The sequence below is a fragment of the Chelonoidis abingdonii genome, chromosome 17 (genome assembly GCF_003597395.2).
Source record: "Chelonoidis abingdonii isolate Lonesome George chromosome 17, CheloAbing_2.0, whole genome shotgun sequence".
NCBI lineage: Eukaryota > Metazoa > Chordata > Testudines > Testudinidae > Chelonoidis > Chelonoidis abingdonii.
Genome location: NC_133785.1, coordinates 35887418 through 35906362, shown reverse-complemented (window position 1 = coordinate 35906362; position 18945 = coordinate 35887418). Strand labels below are relative to the sequence as shown.

Sequence of the window (18945 nt, the reverse complement as noted above, 5' to 3'; positions counted from 1 at the left end):
GTTTTCTGGTTACAATCTGTTTCTCCTTTTGAGCCCTCCAACAGTGTCATTCAGTGTGGGCCTAATCTCTGATACCTCCCCAAGTTGTCTGCAAACAAAGAGACTGTTATTTGACAGTGAAATTTTGTTTGCCAGTCCTTCTTAAAGGGGGCTATTAGACAACTGGTGTCGGAATCAGCAGAAAGAAGTTTTTATTGATAATTTGGCTGCTAAGTATGCACAACACTTTGCATCATCTTTGACAAGGTTATGAAACACCCATTTGAATTAAAATGACAATAGCAACAAGACAACTATTGGACTCAAGCTCAATTCTATAAGGGATTGAATGCCTTCCAGGTTGTGCTTAATCTCTGGCAGGATCAGCTTGTTCTCATGAGATAAGGATCACAAACCCCAGAACACCCGCATCCTGCCAGTTTAGTGAAGTAAAAAGGTTTACACCAAAGCTTCTGTTTCAATGATAGAATCTACTGTTGCTAATTTTGTGATGTTGGAAACTTCCATTTAATGGAGATTCCCAAAGTTGGCTGGCCAAAGAAAACTGAATATGATAGGCAGGGAAAAAGTAGCAGCCCTTCAAAGAATGAGCTGCAAATGTCTTAACATCTCAGCTTCTGACCCATCGCAGAGCAACTCAGAATGCTGAGGTTACTGGAACTGCAGCTGTGAGAATGATAAAATGCCGATATACTCCCCCTAGTGGCTCCATTCTTGTTGGCCAACAAATAACTAAAAATGAAGAGTTCCTTGCTCCCTGAAGAACTCCAAAGCACAAAAGTTTTAATATTTCAGCACCCTGTCTGTTCACAAGAGTGAAGCCAGCAGAGAGGCTAGAAAGATGGCACAGCTGGGAATTTAAGAATGTTGCCGCACACTCTTTTGGAGGCCAAACATTGGGCCTGCCAATTCGGTTCTCTTATGAACCTCTGTTGGGAGTAGAATTTCTGTAAAGTTGCCCATCTGATCTCAGTAGGAGGATGCTCTCTGGCTTTCTCACAGAGTTCCAATGAGACCAGGCTGCATTGGAAAACTAATGCATTTCTCCTCCCGCCTCTACTCGAGACTGTTTCTCATACATTTAGACAGATTAGTCTAATCTCAGTGAAGGCACTGTAGCAATTCAGATAGCCTCATAGATTACGATTGATATTGGGGCCAGGGAAACAGTTAAATAAATCACAGTTAAAAAAACCCAACAGGGAAATGAGAGACAAAAACTACAATCAGGAGTCTATTTTCCTTTGCTGGCGTGTGTGGTTACGTCCCATAAATGTTAATGGAGATTATACATGCCCAGCTAGGGAAGAACAGACTGCTAGTGATCTAATTTAAATCCACAGACAGAAAGGAAATGCAGGGTTATGGCTAACACTGCAGATTCAATGGTCTAACTGAATCTCAATAGATCAGTATACATGGTGTGACACCAGAGCACATCCAGACACTTAGGTGAGTGCTTAGTAGGTTTGCCCTTAACATTAGTGTTACGTATCTTAACTAACTCATTCAAATTGGCTCTAAAGAGATTAAGTAGAATCTGTTTCGAAAGAACCCTGCAGGATTTCATGCCATTCTCACGGGTGAAAAGTCTGGCTTACAAAAGTCACTGCTGGTGCACACTTATCCATTCCAGTACTTATTGTTCATCCAGTGCAACCATTTACTAGGTAGGACCATGAGGAAAGAAAGATCTGCTTGATGCCCACGCACTGGACTGAGACTCAAGAGATCTGTGTTCAATTCCCACCAGTGACACAACATTCCTGTATGACCTCAGGCAAGTCATTTAGAAGAACATGGTCTGGCAAAGCATTTAAGCGTGTGTAAACCGCAAAGCCTGTCAGTACCCAGTTGATTTAAATGGGATTGCCCACGTGCTTTGCTGAATCTTTCTGTGCCTGCATTTTCCGCCTGTATCGCGGGCACAGTACTACTTTGTTTTTCTAGTCTTTGTCTGTCATTTAATTAGACAATAACTCTTGGGGGGGGGGAGGTGTCTCTTCCTATGCTTTTGTACAGCACCTGGCACAGTGGAGCCTCAATCTCGGTTGGAGTGTGTAGGTACTGTTGACAGCAATGCAGATATAACAGTAACAATAACTTTTCACAGGTGGATGACACAGGTAGCTTTTTACCCATAGAAAATGGACTCCAGCCACACACCTGGTTTGTTATTTGGTTTCCCTGGCACCTCTAGCTAATTACTGGTTGAGCTTTAATAGAAACATCACAGCAGAATTTCCTCCCAGGATGGAGTCAGTCAGATTGTAACACGTGCTGTGCAGGTCAGAGACTGTTTGCCCTTCAGCTCTATATAAAATAAATGCTTTCAGTGATGTCATAAAAATATTGCACAGAGTCAGAATTAATCACTCCACACAGTGTATTTTATAAGGTGAAGCAACTGTGTGGAGATGGAATTTTAAAGGGACTTTTTCAGTGTTTTAGTACAAAGGGAAATGCTGGAGTGTTTTCCAAAAAAAATGCACTCAAGCTTTCTTGGTGGGAGTCGCAAATTGCATGGATAGAGTGACTCTGCATGTTTACTTCGCTTCACTTAGGAGAGTTGCAGTTTAGCGCTGTGTCAAGCAGTGCTCTGGAGCAAGAGGCATCGTAAGCTGGTTCTGATTTGTGACATATTTACTGTGGCATTTGCTTTGCAGGGGATCTGCACTGGGTGCTTTCCAAAAGCCAGGCTGAGCCATCGTGAAAAGTAAAACACCATGTGGGAGCTGCACGCTGTGTCATGGGCTGAGCAACAGCAGAGTGGGTGGGAGAAAGGAGCCTTGCCCCTGAGAGGAGAGGGCAGCTAAACAAGGTACCCTGTGAAGTACTTAGTTTTCTCTTCCACTACCCTACAGAACATAACTTAGCTGACTTCAATTCCCAGCTCTGCTACCAGTCTCCTGTGTGACCTTGGGCGAGTCACTTAAACTCTCTGTGCCTGAGTTTGCTATCTATTAAATGGGAATAACAATCCTTTCTTTCTTCTCCCAGGCAGAAGACAAGTCAGCCTTATCTCTTCAGATAGTGAATAATTTGGGGCAGGGATTGCCTCTTATTCTATTTGTTCTGTGCCTAGCACAATGAAGCCCTGATCTCAGTCAGAGTCTCTAGGCACCAGGGCTGCCCGGGGGGAGGGGGAGGGAAGAGGGGGCAGGCAAGTGGGGCAATTTTCCCCAGACCCCAGGCCCCACAAGCCCTGGCCTGGCGGCAGTCTGGGTCTTCGGCAGCATTTCAGCGAAGACGAAGACGCAGAGCAACTGAATGGCCTCCAGCCACCGAAATGCTGCCGAAGACCCACGCTGCAGCTCCCCCACTTTGCCCCAGGCCCCCTGAATCCTCTGGGTGGCCCTGCTAGGCACTACTGTAATACACATTACCATTGAGAACTATGATCACCTGGATTTCATAAGTAATTGTTTGACACCTTCAACACAAGCCTCAGCATTCTGAACTACTTCTCCAGTAGAGAAAACTAAGCAGAAAGGAACAGATTAATTAACAGACATTAATAGAGCAAGTGTTTGGAAGGACAGTTTGATTTTAAGGGCAGATTTTCAAAAGTACAACTGGGAGTTGAGTGCCACTGAAAACCTTCCCGTAATGCTTTAAAAAGGGATATCCTAAGATTAAATATAGAGATACTTTGCATCATAATAATTAAAACCATTTTTTAAAACCCGCCTCTTGATCTGTGACCAGATAACTTGTTACATGTAAGCTACAAACGATGAAATAATTATTGAAATAGCTGTACACTGCCTGCATGCTGCAAATCCAGCAACAGACCTCAGTGCGGCCCAAGTTTATTTATGCTAAGAAAGTTTCCATATCGGGAGAATTAAGGGTGTGGGTCTGAGGATCTAAGATTGCTTTCACCTACACACATGCGTACACTGATTTCGGAAAGCGATTGAATTTTGCCGTCTCTGTCCTCAATTTCAGATTCCCTTTTTGAACTGCATATAGGGTGGGAAGACTGCCTTCCTCTTATGTCCTATTCTGATCTTAATTTATGGAAGTTGAGCGGGGATCTGGTTGGAAACAGATTATTTCAACTCCAGGTATGGTGCTGGCACACTTCCTAGACAAACACACCAGAACGCATACGCTTGTCCTGAGGGCAGAGGAGTAACAAAAGAGTCCTGTTGGTTCAGGCCAAGGAAATTCGTAACCCTTCTAAAATTCACTCAGTCTCCACTAACCCCTCTCCGCTCTCAAAGCCGGATGCTACAAACGGGCTTCAGAGACACCTCTAGACTTGTCCCTACTGTGTTTCCTGAGTGGGGTTGGTCTGCCCTGAGCTCTCAAGGGCTGGCCAAGGCCTCGCATCTGTTCGTACAGTGCCTAGCATACTGCCAGCACCTTGTAAATAACAACAATAGCAGCCCATGCAACTGGACTCTGAGCCATTTCTAGGCAGCTAGATATGAGGTGAAAGCATGAGTGGTAGATTGGTTTTTCCGGGGGGAGGGGACCGTAGATGCCTGAATCCAAACAAAGCTTGGCCGAAAAGAAAAAAGCCGAGGGGGGGAGGGGGGGAGAAAAAGCAAAGTAAATATCTGTGGCTAACAAACCGTACTTGGCATTTTCTTTTCAAGGAGGTTTCATGCTTTAGGGACTCCTGAGGAAAGGCTGTTAGCTGTGCCAGATTAGCGTGGTCATCTGATAACGTAAACTACTGTCGACTGAAGAAAAACTCCATTGCACTGGGGTCTGAATCAAACATAAAGCCTGTTTGCAGACTAATGTGTTATATCTCCTAAGCCCCTCAGGCTTATTCCACACATACGCTTTGCTGCAGCTAAGGAATGAAAAGCAAAATGTACTCAGACCAAGTGACTACTGAATATTTCATTTGGATACATTTACCATCATGGGGGGAGAGGGGTGTATATAAAAAGGAAACAACACTACACAAAAGAGGGCTTATTGTGGGCCTGTCATGGGTTATATTTCAAAGTATTTTGAAATAATTTTTGGCCCCAGCTGCTGCTTAGGAGAGCTCCTTGGGCTCTTGTGGCTAAACTCCAGCTCTTCTCCAGCAGCTGGCATTAATGATTTTAAAGGAAGGATTAAAGAGCAGTGATGGGTTTGTTTTGAAATACATTAACCCCCCTCTCCAGAAATAATTATATTTAGTAAACAAATAAGAGAAATCAAAGTGAGGTGAAGTCACTGTCTTGCAATGCTTGACTGTCTTATTAAACCTGTAAATTCTGGGATTTCCCCCCCAGTTAAAGCGGACAGGACACTCCATGACTTGCATGCACCTTTGTCTTGCAGACTGTACGGTACTTTCTAGGTTCCAGGGAGGTTGCACTGCTGGCTGTCACATACTGTGTTCTCACTCTTATCTCTGCTCAGTATCCCTGCTTCTGTATAGCTAGACCAGAAGAGGGGCACAAGCTGTCTTCTTTCCTCTCTTTGCTATTCTCTAGACACAACAGGGCATGTACCTCATTTGGCCTCCACCTTGCCCTTCTCTCCTAGTTCTGATCAACTAGCATTTACGTTGCAAAGACACCTCTCAGATAGATGCGTGGTGCATGAGATCAGCTAAGATGCTGTGGCCATTGGTCCCCATGGGAGAGAGAAATGGTGGCAGGCTGGTCTCTTGACCTTGTTTCCCTCTCTTGGTCTGACAACACCCAAGCCTATTGACTGACAGGGCCTACTGCAAAGCTTGCCATATCCTCAAGGGTTCTACAAAGAGGCAGAGTCAAAAGTAGGGGGTTAATGGAGTTAGATGGAGAAGTGATTTCTGGATGAAGCTGAACAGGTGAGAAGTGTGTGTAACGTCTTCTCTTAAGCAAAGTAAGCTGTCATGGGATAAGAGGAAAGGTTCTCTCATGGATCAATAACTGGTTAAAAGGTAGGAAACAAAGGGTAGGAATAAACAGTCAGTTTTCAGAATGAAGAGAGGTAAATAGTGGTGTCCCCCAGGGGTCTGTACTGGGCCCAGTCCTATTTAACATATTCATAAATGATCTGGAAAAAGGGGTAAACAGTGAGGTGGCAAAATTTGCAGATGATACGAGATAGTTAAGGCCCAGGCAGTCTGCGGAAAGCTACAAAAGGATCTCTCAGAACTGGGTAACTGGGCAACAAAATGGCAGATGAAATTCAATGTTGATAAAGGCAAAGTAATGCACATTGGAAACCATAATCCCAACTATCCATATAAAATGATGGGGTCTAAATTAGCTGTGACCACTCAAGAAAGAGATTTATGAGTCATTGTGGATAGTTCTCTGAAAACATCCACTGAATGTGCTGCGGCAGTCAAAAAAGCCAACAGAATGTTGGGAATCATTAAGAAAGGGATAGATAATAAGACAAAAAATACCATATTGCCTTTATATAAATCCATGGTACGCGCACATCTTGAATACTACATGCAGATGTGGTTGCCCCATCTCAAAAAAGATATATTGTACTTGGAAAAGGCTCAGAAAAGGGCAACAAAAATTATGAAGGGTATGGAACAGCTTCCATATGAGGAGAGACTAGTAAGACTTGGACTTTTTATCTTGGAAAAGAGACAACTAAGTGGAGAATATGATAGAGGGCTATAAAGTCATGACTGGTGTGGAGAAAGTAAATAAGGAAGTGTTATTTACTCCTTCTCATAACACAAGAACTAGGGGCCACCAAATGAAATTAATAGGCAGCAGGTTTAAAGCAAACAAAAGGAAGTATTTTTTTACACAACGCACAGTCAACCTATGGAACTTCTTGCCAGAGGAGGTTGTGAAGGCTAAGACTATAACCAAGTTCAAAAAAGAACTAGATAAATTCATGGAGGATAGGTCCATCAATAGCTATTAGCCAGGATGGGCAGGGATGGTGTCCCTAGTCTTTGTTTGCCAGAAGCTGGGAATGAGCAACAGGAGATGGATCACTTGATGATTAGTGTTCTGTTCATTCCCTTTGGGCCTCTGTCGGAAGATAGGATACTGGGCTAGATGGACCTTTGGTCTGACCCAATATGGCCGTTCTTATGTTCTTTTGTTTGATCTAGTTATTTAGGGATTTTATGAGTATGTGCACCTAGCGCAACGGACAGTCAAAATGGAAAACACAGTATCCATGGAAGCGCTCTCTGGATTCAAACGCAAGTCACCAGCTCTGCTGCTGCTTGGCTCCACCACACAGCTGCAGGGCTTCAGACTCTGATTTTTGCATTGCAAAATCAATTAGATTGTCAAACCCAGGAAGCATCTCTACCTTTTCATCATCAACCACATGCATTCCCTATGCTGCTGCAAAGCTCTGCAAATCTACTTCCACACAGCAAACCATCATTTTGTTTTAACAGGTAGATTCACCTACCTTTCTGTCTGGCTGCAGGATTAACAACAGAACATTGTACTAGCCTGTAGTGTCTTACCTGTGGCATTTGAAAGGGCGAGGGACTCCATTGAGCCCCGTGGCGTTTGCTCAGTGGGTGTTAGGTCCTCAGCGAATTTAAGTGCGTTGATTGGATGCCTTGTTCGACACTGTTTGGTAGACATCCCGCCTTCTTCCCCTTCATCATATTTTGGAACTTTGATGTTTCCTCTGGTTTCATTAAAACTCTGGTTAGACATATCACTGTAGCTTTCTTGTGACCTAAGCCTTCCTGAGTAATAATCTTCTCTGCACTCCTGGATGAAGCTTCCATTATGCCCCTTCATCGCTATAGATGAACTTCTCTTTGGATTGTTGAAATGTTTGGCCCATAAATCTGGTTGAGTGCCTGGGCCCTGTCCTGGGTTATAGGAAGTCCTTATATTACACTGGCTGAGAAGCTGCAAGGGGCTTTGGGATTGACTTTGCTCCATTTGATTTCCATAGTGGTAGAGTTCATCTCTGCTCCTCCATATGTGCTCTCTGTTTAAGCTAGGAGTCTGACTAGACAAACTCAGCAAATCCATCTGTAGCGACAGTGGGTCCACATCTGCAGAAAGTCTATTTGAGGTCACTTGCAGTTGACTGCACTGATTTAACATGTTTTCCTCCACTTTCCCTTTGTTCTTGCCAATTTTGGCACTGCGGCGGGACTCCTTTGCTCTTGCGTTCTGAAATGCCGAATCTGACGAATCTGAGCCATTAGGATCATCACCCACGCTGCATGCCCTCGAACAGAATATCTGCCCTTGTTTTGGTAGGAAAGGTCGACCAAGTAGGGATTTCTTGCACTGAGCACAGCAAAAACAGGTTTCTGTAGCATGCCAATGTTGGCCGTCATAAGTCATCTGGCCCTGGTCAATACCTTTGGAGGAATGAAAAAAAATATAGAAAGTGTAAGATCTATGTCATGAATTGGAAGTTACTCCCCAGAAATTTCAGTGGTTTCATTTTCTAATAATGCACGAAAGATAAATCAAGAATGAAAACACAGAAGGCCCTAATTCTACCACCATCTTTCCTCATGTTGTGGAGCAGGCACATAAAAATAATCCACACCTAGTCCCAATCCTTTGTTAACTTCAACAGGACTACTAAATTGTGTAAAGCTAAGTATAAGTCTTCACAGGTTCAAGGCCTAACCCAGGGACTTACTTAATGTGAGGAAAGGTGGCACACTGAGTCAGGGGTTATTTCGTTTTAAACGGTTATTTCATATTTTAAATGGTAGGAACATGAAAGGTTCTTCACAAAGTCGTTGAAGTCAATGCAATAAAACCACTAGCTACTTAAAAAAAAGCCCCAAAAAACAACAACCCAGAAGAGGTATTTGTGTTGCTTTCCCAGTCATGAGACGTAGCCAGATATAAACCCATCCCTGTACTTGACTGCTCTATTCCCTGTACATTTTAAGGCCCAAACTTATTTTAATTAATGTAGCCTCTTCTCTAAAGAGGAGAGGCAAAGAGACTACGTGAACAATCACCTTGGCTTGCTTTATAGTCAAAATCCATTAAGTAGCAGCCGCACAGAGGATGAAGTTTGCCTTCACTCAGCCCTGCCTGTCTTACTGAGGGAATTAAATTCATTGTAGGCCTAACAATGAGAATCTCTTCTGAACAAGCAGACTCATGAGTCTTACCAGCCATAGGTTACACTAGCTGTAACTGCAACTTATCACCACTATATCTACCCAAGAATGATCCCTGCCAGGTTTGCTCTTCTTTGTACTCACAATGGAAGGTGGCTTTAAATCATCTATATTGCCTGAAATCCTCTTTATTAACTGGTGTTAAAGTCTTCACTGCAGACGACTGTACTGTACCTCCACTCCCCTACACCAGGGTTCAAAATTCAACAAGGTCTAAAGACAATTTTTTAAAAATGGGGTAGCCAGTGAGAGAGCGGGCAATGGGGAGTCTGTCCGTCAGCACTTAACCTACACAAGCACTAAACTGAAACCCAGTCATTACATTGTCACTCCAACTTCCTGGGCATCCTGTGGGGAAGATTCAAAATGCCTTTTCATTAACCCTTCCTGTTGTGTATTTGGTTGTCGTGCTAATAGAATCTTGTGTTGCTATGGCAACTGAGTTAGATTATTAGGGGATAGCCCAGCCAGTTTGGGCTGGCTGTTCGTTAGTTCTGTGTGTGGCAATAAATGGCTCTTTCAAGGTTTACAGCTCTCTGTGTCCCCAGTGATTCCTTCCTAAAACTGTTGCTCCCAAGGGTATAACAACATGGTGACGAGGGTGGGATCCCTGTGCTGCCCCAGCAACAGAAGGAAGTAGAAGTTAAGGTACAAAAAAACCCACAAAAAAACATTTTTTGCTGCTGGAAGGGGGTGAGAACTGGCTTGTTTGCACTGACTGTGCACTTACAGGGCCACTGGAACCTTTTGAGGAGACTATAGTGCACTGGCATGTGTATACTGAGCGTTTTGAGCTTTGTGTTATTGCAAATGACATTACAGAAGAGAAGAAGGTGCCAATATTCTTAAGTGTTGTAGGGGCAAAGAACTGCTCCCTGCTACGCAGCTTACTACACCCTGTTAAGCCTGAGACCAAATCTTACAGTGACATTGTGGAAATTCTGGGATCCCATTTTTCTCCAAAACCACTGGTAATTGCTGAAAGATACAGGTTCCACAAAGGAGACCAGAAAGAAGACAAAACAGTTGTACAATTTGTAGCAACTTTGAGAAAGCTTGCAAAACACTGAATTTAAGGAGATGTTAAATGGGGCCCTACATGACAGGTTAGTGTGTGGCCTGCACAGTGAAGCTATACGGAAGCGCCTACTGACTGAGGCTCAGCTTACCTTCCAGAAGGCCATTGATATTGTGGTCTCCATGGAACTGGCTACAAAGGAGATGCAATACATCGGTGCATCCCCTAGGGTGCATAAGGTATCACAAGAACCTACCCACAGAACTGTGGGGAGTCAGGAATGTTACCACTCTGGTAAGCCGGGTCACCAGGCTTCAGAATGCTGGTGTAAGGACCTGGTGTGTCGACACTGTGGCAAAAAGGGACACATTGCGTGTGCCTGTAAACAAAAGAAAAAGAGGCCTGTGGTCTGGCCGACCAAAAAGGGAAATCTGCATACTCTGGAGCAAACCCAGGATGACGAAGGAGATCCCTCATCACAAGAAGAAGAGCCATTTCACATTTTGTCTTTGGCAGTTGGATCACATGAATACTGGGTAACCCCGTTGTTGGATGGCAAACCTATACGCATGGAACTGGACACCGGTGCAGCTGTTTCGCTTGTCTCCGAGACTGTGTATACAAGCAAAGCTACAGCATCTTCCCATTTAAAGCAACCAAAAACAAGTGCTGAACACGCAATAGCGTAGAGAGCCGTGCCTCATGTTCGGCACTTACTGATGTTAAGGTGGAGCTCACATGGACAGACTGCTAATATGCCACTGTTTGTGGTGATGATGGTACTATCCAGCCTTGAATGGTAGTGTCTTAGCTGAGGAAGATTCAGCTGAACTGGGCAGCAAGTGCACGCGTGACCTAAGAAGTAAACCAGCGTCTACCACTATACAAAGGAACATGCTGCTGTTTTTTGGAGGGATCTGGAGTAGAAGAGAATCACTAGACACTGAGAACATTTAACCCTACATCCACCTCCAAAATATCTGAAAGACCAAACGGTCAGCAAATGCGGGTCTTAAGCACCAGTTACCCATGCCCACGGGCACTCTATGGTTTCACATAGTGAAGAAAGAAGGCTCCCTCCGGATTTGCAGTGATTTTAAAGTCACTGTCAACCCAGTGTTGTGTGCAGAGCAATACCCGCTTCCCCGCATCGATGACCTCTTTGCAGGCCTGGCTGGGGGACAAAAGTTCAATAAGATTGATCTGAGTCAAGCGTATTTACAGATGCATGTTGATGAAAAGTCCCAAGAGCTGTTGACTATTGTGATGCACAAGGGGCTTTATCGATACTGTCGCCTACCCTTCGGAATAACGTCTGCTCCTGTCCTGTTCCAGAGGGCTATGGACCAGATCTTGTGTGGCTTGTCAGGAGTCCAGTGCTATCTGGATGATATCCTGGTCACTGGAAGGAATGAGGAGGGTCACCTAAAGAATTTAGAGGCTACCCTACAAAGACTGGAAGAATATGGACTGCGAGTCCGCAAAGACAAGTATGAATTCTTCCAGCCCTCTGTTGAATATTTGGGACATATCATTGATGCTGCAGGTCTTCGTAAGGCCCCTGGCAAAGTTAAGACTATTGTGGAGGCTTCCCCTTCTGGAAATGTTAGCTAGCTTTGCTCGTTTTTAGGATTATTGAACTATTATAGAAAGTTCATCTCACAGTTAGCCACATTGCTAAAGCCACTTCACAAACTCCTTGGGCAGAACAAGGTCTGGAAGTGGACTGAAGCTTGTGATGTTGCATTTAACAAAGCTAAGGATGCATTGCTAAATTCTGAAGTGCTGACGCACTTTGATCCATCCTTACCCCTACATTTGGCCTGCAATGCGTCCCCTTATGGAGTGGGAGTAGTTGTGTCTCACATTATGCCTTCGGGAGAAGAGAGACTTATTGCTTTTGCTTCATGCACTCTAAGCAAAGCAGAAACTAACTATGCCCATATCGAACATGAGGCATTGGGAATTGTTTTCGGGATTCAGAAGTTTCATCAGTACCTGTTCGGACGGAAGTTTGCTCTTCTCAAAGACCATCGACCCCTGACTTCAATTTTTGGACCCTGCATAGGCATTCCTCCATTAGCCGCTAGTCATATGCAACGGTGGGCATTGTTGCTTTCCACACACACATATGAAATCAAATATCGGAAATCCACTCTGCACAGCAACATGGATGGTCTCTCAAGGCTGCCTTTGCCAGTCAAATGTTAAGATATTGCCCAGAAGAAAATCTTTTACTTTGAACAGGTAGAGAATACACCCATCACCGCTATTCAGGTAAAGATGGCAACTCAAGTTGACCCAGTATTGTCCCAAGTTATGAACTGGTGATGCATGGAACATCTCAACGAACCTCTCCAGTCTCACCTAACCTTGTTACTTACATGTCCAGGAGGACAGAGTTATCAATCCAATCTGGTTGCCCGTTGTGGGGGAGACGTGTCATTCTCCCACCACCATTGAGATCACAGATGTTAGAACAGCTACATTCTGGTCACTGTGGAATAGTGCACATGAAGGAAATTGCATGAAGCTATTTTTGGTGGCCTGGCTTGGACAGTGCGATTGAAGAGAAGGCAAAAGCTTGTATGTCATGTCAGGGTGTGAGGAATGCACCCCAGTGGGCATGCCTACATCCATGGGACTGGCCTGAAAACCCATAGCAACGTATTCACGTTGACTTCGCTGGCCCCATTGAAGGAAGCATGTTCTTGGTGGTGGTAGATGTCCATTCTAAATGGCCAGAAGTCTCTATAATGCAGTCCACTACTGCAGAGAGTACTATTCAAAAACTACGAGGACTCTTTAGTTATTTTGATCTACCAGAATAACTTGTGAGCGACAACGGACTGCAGTTCATCTCTCAGGAGTTTCAAAAGTTTATGAAGGCAAATGGGATACATCACATCACTTCAAGCAACATATCATCCATCCACCAATGGATTAGCTGAAAGATTTGTGCAGATAATGGAACAAGCTTTGAAATCGGCAAGGGGACACTTATTTATTCAAAAGCATCTGGACACTTTCTTACTATCCTACAGAAACACACCTCATGCTACGACCAAGGCATCCCCAGCCTTTCTAATGATGGGACGACAGCTGCACACTTGCTTTGATCTGCTGAAACCTTCTGAATCCCAACAAATTGTGCAATGTCAGCAGCAAGATTAAGTCATCAGGCGTGCACTCAGAACAAAAGACCGAACCTTTAGCCCGGGACAGCAGGTTTTGGCTTGGAATTATACTTCTGGAACTAAAAGGTCCCTGCCCACTGTCATCGTTTAAACGGGACCTGTTTCCTACACAGTCCGGATTGCAGAAGATCTCACCTGGGGGCGACATGTAGGTCAGTTGTTGCCAGGTCATACCAGTCCTCAGGACACATCTTCAGTTGAGTTGCCTGACTTCACCACTTCCAGCAAGACATCGAATCAAGAGTCACCTGGTTTCTGACTCTTCCCCTCCATTACTGCCAGCAGCAGAGATACCCCTCTGCACGGCACGAGCTGATACCCTATCCTCACCCATTCGCCCTACGAAGCCTGAGCCCATTGTCAGGCCCGTGCCCAAAACACTTTCGGGTGCAACACCACCAGAAGTCCGCCGTAATCCACCTAGAGAGAGAAGGTCTCCTCGTCAGCTGGATCTTTAGCTAGGGCAAACCTACAGTTATGGGGCAAAATAATCCCTGGGGTTCAGCCAGGAATGGAGGCGGTCTACCCTCCTTCTCTAGTTAGTATTTGTTTTATTTATGGAACATTCTTCTTAAGGGGGGAGGAATATGTTGTGTATTTGGTTGTCTTGGTAATAGAATCTTGTGTTGCTATGGCAACTGAGTTAGATTATTAGGGGATAGCCCAGCCAGTTTGGGCTGGCTGTTGGTTAGTTCTGTGTGTGGCATAAATGGCTCTTTCAAGGTTTACAGTTCTCTGTGTCTCCAGTGATTTCTTCCTAAAACTGTTGCCCCCAAGGATATAACACTCCCCCCCCCCAACATGTATTGCAAGCGGAGAGCAGTTACTTTGTATTTATGAACAGAAGAGTCTAACACCAAAAGAATTACAACAGACTGCTCAAAGAGAGGCAGACAAAGAATGTGTGTGGTACATACATGGTGGTCCTTTTTTTGGTCAAAGATACATGCATTTTCCGGGGGTGTGTGAAAACTGCTACTGAAGCCACAGCTATAATTCATATTGTCATGTGTCGGGTTACATTACAATTCTTAGGAAAAAGTAGTTACCTTAGTAACTGCTGCATGATATACAGAATGCTCAGGGCTAAAGAACATTATGAAGAATTCAACACAAGTTTGCACACAGAGAGTACATTTGACTAATTGTGTGTGTGTGTGTGTGTGTATTCCCATTAACCCGGGGTGGCCAACCTGTAGCTCCGGAGCCACATGTGGCTCTTCAAAAGTTAATATGCGGCTCCTTGTACAGGCACCGACTCCAGCTGGAGCTACACGCGCCAACTTTCTAACGTGCCGGGGATGTTCACTGCTCAACCCCTGGCTGTGCCCCAGGCCCTGCCCCCTCCCCTGAGCCTGCCGTGCCCTCGCTGCCCCCCCTCCAAGCCTTCTGCATGCAATGAAACAGCTGATCGGGAGGTGCAGGGAGGGAGAGTGGGGGAGGTGCTGATCGGTGAGGCTGCCGGTGGGCGGGAGGTGCTGGTAGCCAGGGGTAGGGGAGGTGATGGGGGGGCTGCTGACGTATTACTGTGGCTCTTTGGCAATGTACACTAGTAAATTATGGCTCCTTCTCAGGCTCAGGTTGGCCACCCCTGCATTAACCCATTAAAATATACCCCTTAGCCCATTTTATTCCAAGCTAGAGCTGCTTTCAGTGTAATGAACAAACCACTTATATTGCATTTCAATGCCAAAGGGAGAGAAGGCAGTGGGCAGAACATCTGCATTGCATTCTATCAGCTTTTTATTCCGCCACATAGTGCCCTCTCTCCTGAAGTTACCTCCAGGAGAAGCAGGAGGTTCCCTCACCCCTCATTTAGAGGCCCTGTTATACACCCCAGTTCTGCAAAGGTCTTAAGCTCATGCTTAGTTTTAACTGATATGGGGCTTAAACTGGGCCATTTGGGGCGCGGGGGGCAAGTGGGGCAATTTGCCTGGGGCCCTAGGCCCCACTGGGGCCCCCATGAGAGTTTTTCGGGCCCCTGGAGTGGGGTCCTTCACTTGCTCTGGGGGCCCCGGAAGACTCTTGCAGGGTCCGGGCTCCTGGAGCTTCTTCCGTTCCGGGCCTTCAGCGGCGGGGGGTCCTTCCGCCTCCCCACTGCCAAATTACAGCTGAAGCAGGACCTGCTGCCGAAGTGCCAGGTCTTCAGCGGTAATTCGGCAACAGGGGGCCCCCGCCGCGGGTCTTCGGGGCACTTCAGAGCGGAAGGACCCCCCACCGCTGAATTACCGCTGAAGCGGGGGCCCCCCGCCGCCAAAGACCCTGGGCTCCTGAATCCTCTGAGCGGCCCTGGGCTTAAGAACATGTTTACCTTATTAATCATGTGCATTGTGGTAACACCTAGAAGCCCAAGTCCCGCTGTGCCAGGTCTTGTACAAACCTACAGTAAAAAACATTCCCTCCCTCGAAGAGCTTACAATCTCAGTAGAAAACAAGAGACAGACCGACGGACAGCACTAAAGTGACAGCAAGACAAGTGTGATAAGCATAGCAGCTGCTTCTCCAGTGTTGAGTGTTTTGAAGGCATCATAACAGATATCAGTTTTAAGGAGGGATTTGATCGAGAACAAAGTTAAGCATGTCCTTAAGTGCTTTGCTGAAATTTTTTATTCCTCTCTGTTGACTTAGTTGGTCATTTCATGTGAGAAAAAGGGTTCCCCACCCCCACGGTGCAGTACTGCATAAAAACGTGCAGTTACCTACGGGGAGAAATAAAGGCCTGTCTGTGCATCCATCCATGTAAAAAGATTTTTTTTTTTTACAATGCACAGCACAACAGCCAGGCAGATTCCCGAAAGTAGTAACATTAGCTGCCAAGCTCATGTTAACCATTGTGATTGGTACCAGCTTAAGGAATGTTAATGTATCAGTGTTTAGGAAAGAAATTAGATAGCACCTAGTGTACAAATGTATTTTTAGAGCACCGAAGTATCAGCACCAGAAATCTAGATTAAGTCTGCAGTTGTTGTTGGTTTTCTTTTTTTTTATTTATATTTTTATTTTATTTTTTTTTTTTTTTTTGCTGAGCACATCACATCTATTTGTGGATTAAAAAAGCAAATTGAAATGTTAATGATTTCTAATGAACACACATTTTCCCTTGGAACAGCTCATTAACCCATATGCTCCCTTTGAAAGCTGGAGTGAGGAGGATCAGCTACAACAAGTGCAAGAGTATTTAAAAGAAAATGTTAAAACAGAAGGTAAATGAGTGAGTGAAATCCTTTGCTTTTGGTAGTTCTATTATCTCCTGAGACTGCTTTCCAATGGTTTTCCTGTTTCAAGAAATCCCTCCCTAGCACAAAAGGAGATATGTTCAGCCTCTTTTTCTCCTCCCTGCAGAAGCAGTCATTTAAACAAATAAATTACCTTTCTTGATTCTCCAGGAAAAGTCAGATGTTTGCATCTATAGTTATTTCCTTTCTATACAATCCGCAGGGCAGGGATGTGGCTGGCGGCAGCTGTACATAGATTTTCCTGGCACAGCGGAAATGCAGCGGTATTGACTGAAGTCCCATACAGGCTCCTGCACTGCCAAGTGCTTTCCGAAGGATTTATTGAAACAAGTAACAGTGCCAGAAATGGCCTTTCAAGTAAAAGTCATTTCAACAGGTTGCCTCAGGTGTGTTTCGCTCAAAGTATTATCAAAACCAATGAAATAAAAGCAACAGCACAATAAAGCATTATATCACCATCTTCAATGAACCCACATCAAAAGGTGCATGGCTTCATTGCCCTCCCTGACTTGTGCTCTCTCCTGTTGACAGCCGGCAGGGAATTCTGCCCTTACCTATGTGTTGTGCGCAGGTGTCGCAGTACTCCGCGTACAGAGATTCAAAGCAGTTGCAGCAGTAGGGCCTGCCTTCCTTCATGATGTACCTCTGCCCCCCCAGCACTGTTTCGCATTCAAAACAGCAAAAGTGCTTCATGTGCCAGTGTCTCCCTTCGGCCTCGGTGCATTCATCTGCAAAAATGATCTGGGAAAAGCCAGAGAAGGAAATGAGCCAACCAGGATCACAGACAGACAGAGAGAGGGTTTAGAATGTGGAAATTTGTGTTACACTGGTCATGCTGCTCACCTCCACCCCCTCTGTCAGTTTCAGCCTTCTGTTGTGTACTGTCCAATATGTGGACTGGGAGATCTCTGGGGGCAGAGAGTGTCATCTTTGTTATTTGTCTGTACTGCACCTAGCACAAGGAAGCCCTGATCCCCGATCAGGAATTCTCAGCACCACCATATTATAAATCATTGGGGCTGGACATGGGATTTGGGGAGGAAATAGAAGTAAAAGAGCTGCCTTGGTTTTATTTTTAGCCAGGGGGATTGATTTTAATTATGATTTAAATCAGCAAACAGGAAACCTTGATTTAAAACATCGATTTTAATTGTGTTTTGCATTTCTACTTCGTATTTATTTTCTTAAAGAAATGTTGATTCGCATTGATTGGTCACCACTAAAATAAGTTGAATTGCACCTAAATCTTGGCACTGAATTTGGTGCTTCTGCTTGCTATGCATGAGGCTACGTTCTAGCTATACACCTTTATTTAAACAATTGTTTGGCTTAACTCAGGTCCCTGACCTTTTTACTAAGATGACCCATCAACTGCCATTTGTCTTTCTTGGGGACCTAATATTATCCCTGTTCCTCCACCTCTTCATACCTGCTCTGCTCCCCTTCTCAGCCTGGCAATCACCTGCTCCCTGCCCTTTCTCAGCCCAAGCCACAGGCTCAACTTCCTCCACTCCCTGGCTCTTGCTTTCCCAGCCCTGTTCCCTTCTGCAGCCCTAGCCAGTGTCTGTTCCCCTGCCACCAGCCTGTGATGGCTACCAGGCTGCTGACTGTCTGCTTGCCGGTTCCGGTTACTTCCTCTGTGCTGCTGCTGCTTGGAACCCATTCCCCACGTCGCTGCCTGCTGCCCAGGAAAAGTGAGAGCGCATCCATGTGCAGAGGATCCTTCCCAAGACCCAGTGGTGAGCCGGGACCCACCATTTGGGAAACACTGGCATAATTTACCATTATTCAGATTCTTAGCTTTTACTTTTTTTTATATTAGAAAAAAGGTGAATTATGCATCTCTGATTTAGTAGATGACGATTCATTTTTGTACTTATGATTTGTGCCAAGCTCCATTTGGATGGAAAGCCAACTTCAATTAAAAATGCACAAAACCAGATTTTATTTTATTTTTAAAAAAAAGAATAAAACTACCATGGATACATAAGAAAAAAAAAGTTTACCAAAGAGTTGATGAAAACAGCTTTTTACATTTCAAACTAACTGCTTTATTAAAAAAAGTAAAGAATATCTGTAGTTAGTGAGATGAACTGATTGTTTCTGGTCATCAGGCCCTTCCAAGTTTTAGTGCCTGTAGATCTCATCCTCTCACATTACGGCTGTATCCAGAGATTGGAACTGGAAAAGAGGCTTTCCCGCTCTTTCAGCTCCCAATTGGTTTCTTGATTTTGAAAGAACTAGTCATTGAACTGAACTAGTGGAATAAACTGAACCAAAAAAAATATTCTCTTTGCACCTGCCGAAAGCAGCGACTGCTGTCAAAAGCTGACTTAGCCTTTCGACAGATTCTGGTTCCAGGTGCTTAGCCAGTGGCTTCCACCAGTTCAGTGGTTTGACTCTCTAACACTTGGAAGCAAACATGTATTGCTGAATATTTATTTT

At 44.7% G+C, this 18945-nt stretch overlaps 1 protein-coding gene across 3 annotated transcripts in view; it reads right to left on the bottom strand.

Moving 5' to 3' along the window:
* The window catches only part of PRICKLE2 (prickle planar cell polarity protein 2), a 192542-nt gene that overhangs the window by 14526 nt on the left and 159071 nt on the right, over nt 1-18945 (bottom strand). For all 3 annotated transcript variants that reach the window (XM_032801038.1, XM_032801041.1, XM_032801040.1), the window contains 2 exons: nt 17055-17241; nt 7400-8263 (listed from right to left, as the gene is read on the bottom strand). In XM_032801038.1, the coding sequence (XP_032656929.1) occupies nt 7400-8263; nt 17055-17241 (1051 nt within the window). The remainder of the gene's footprint in view (nt 1-7399; nt 8264-17054; nt 17242-18945) is intronic.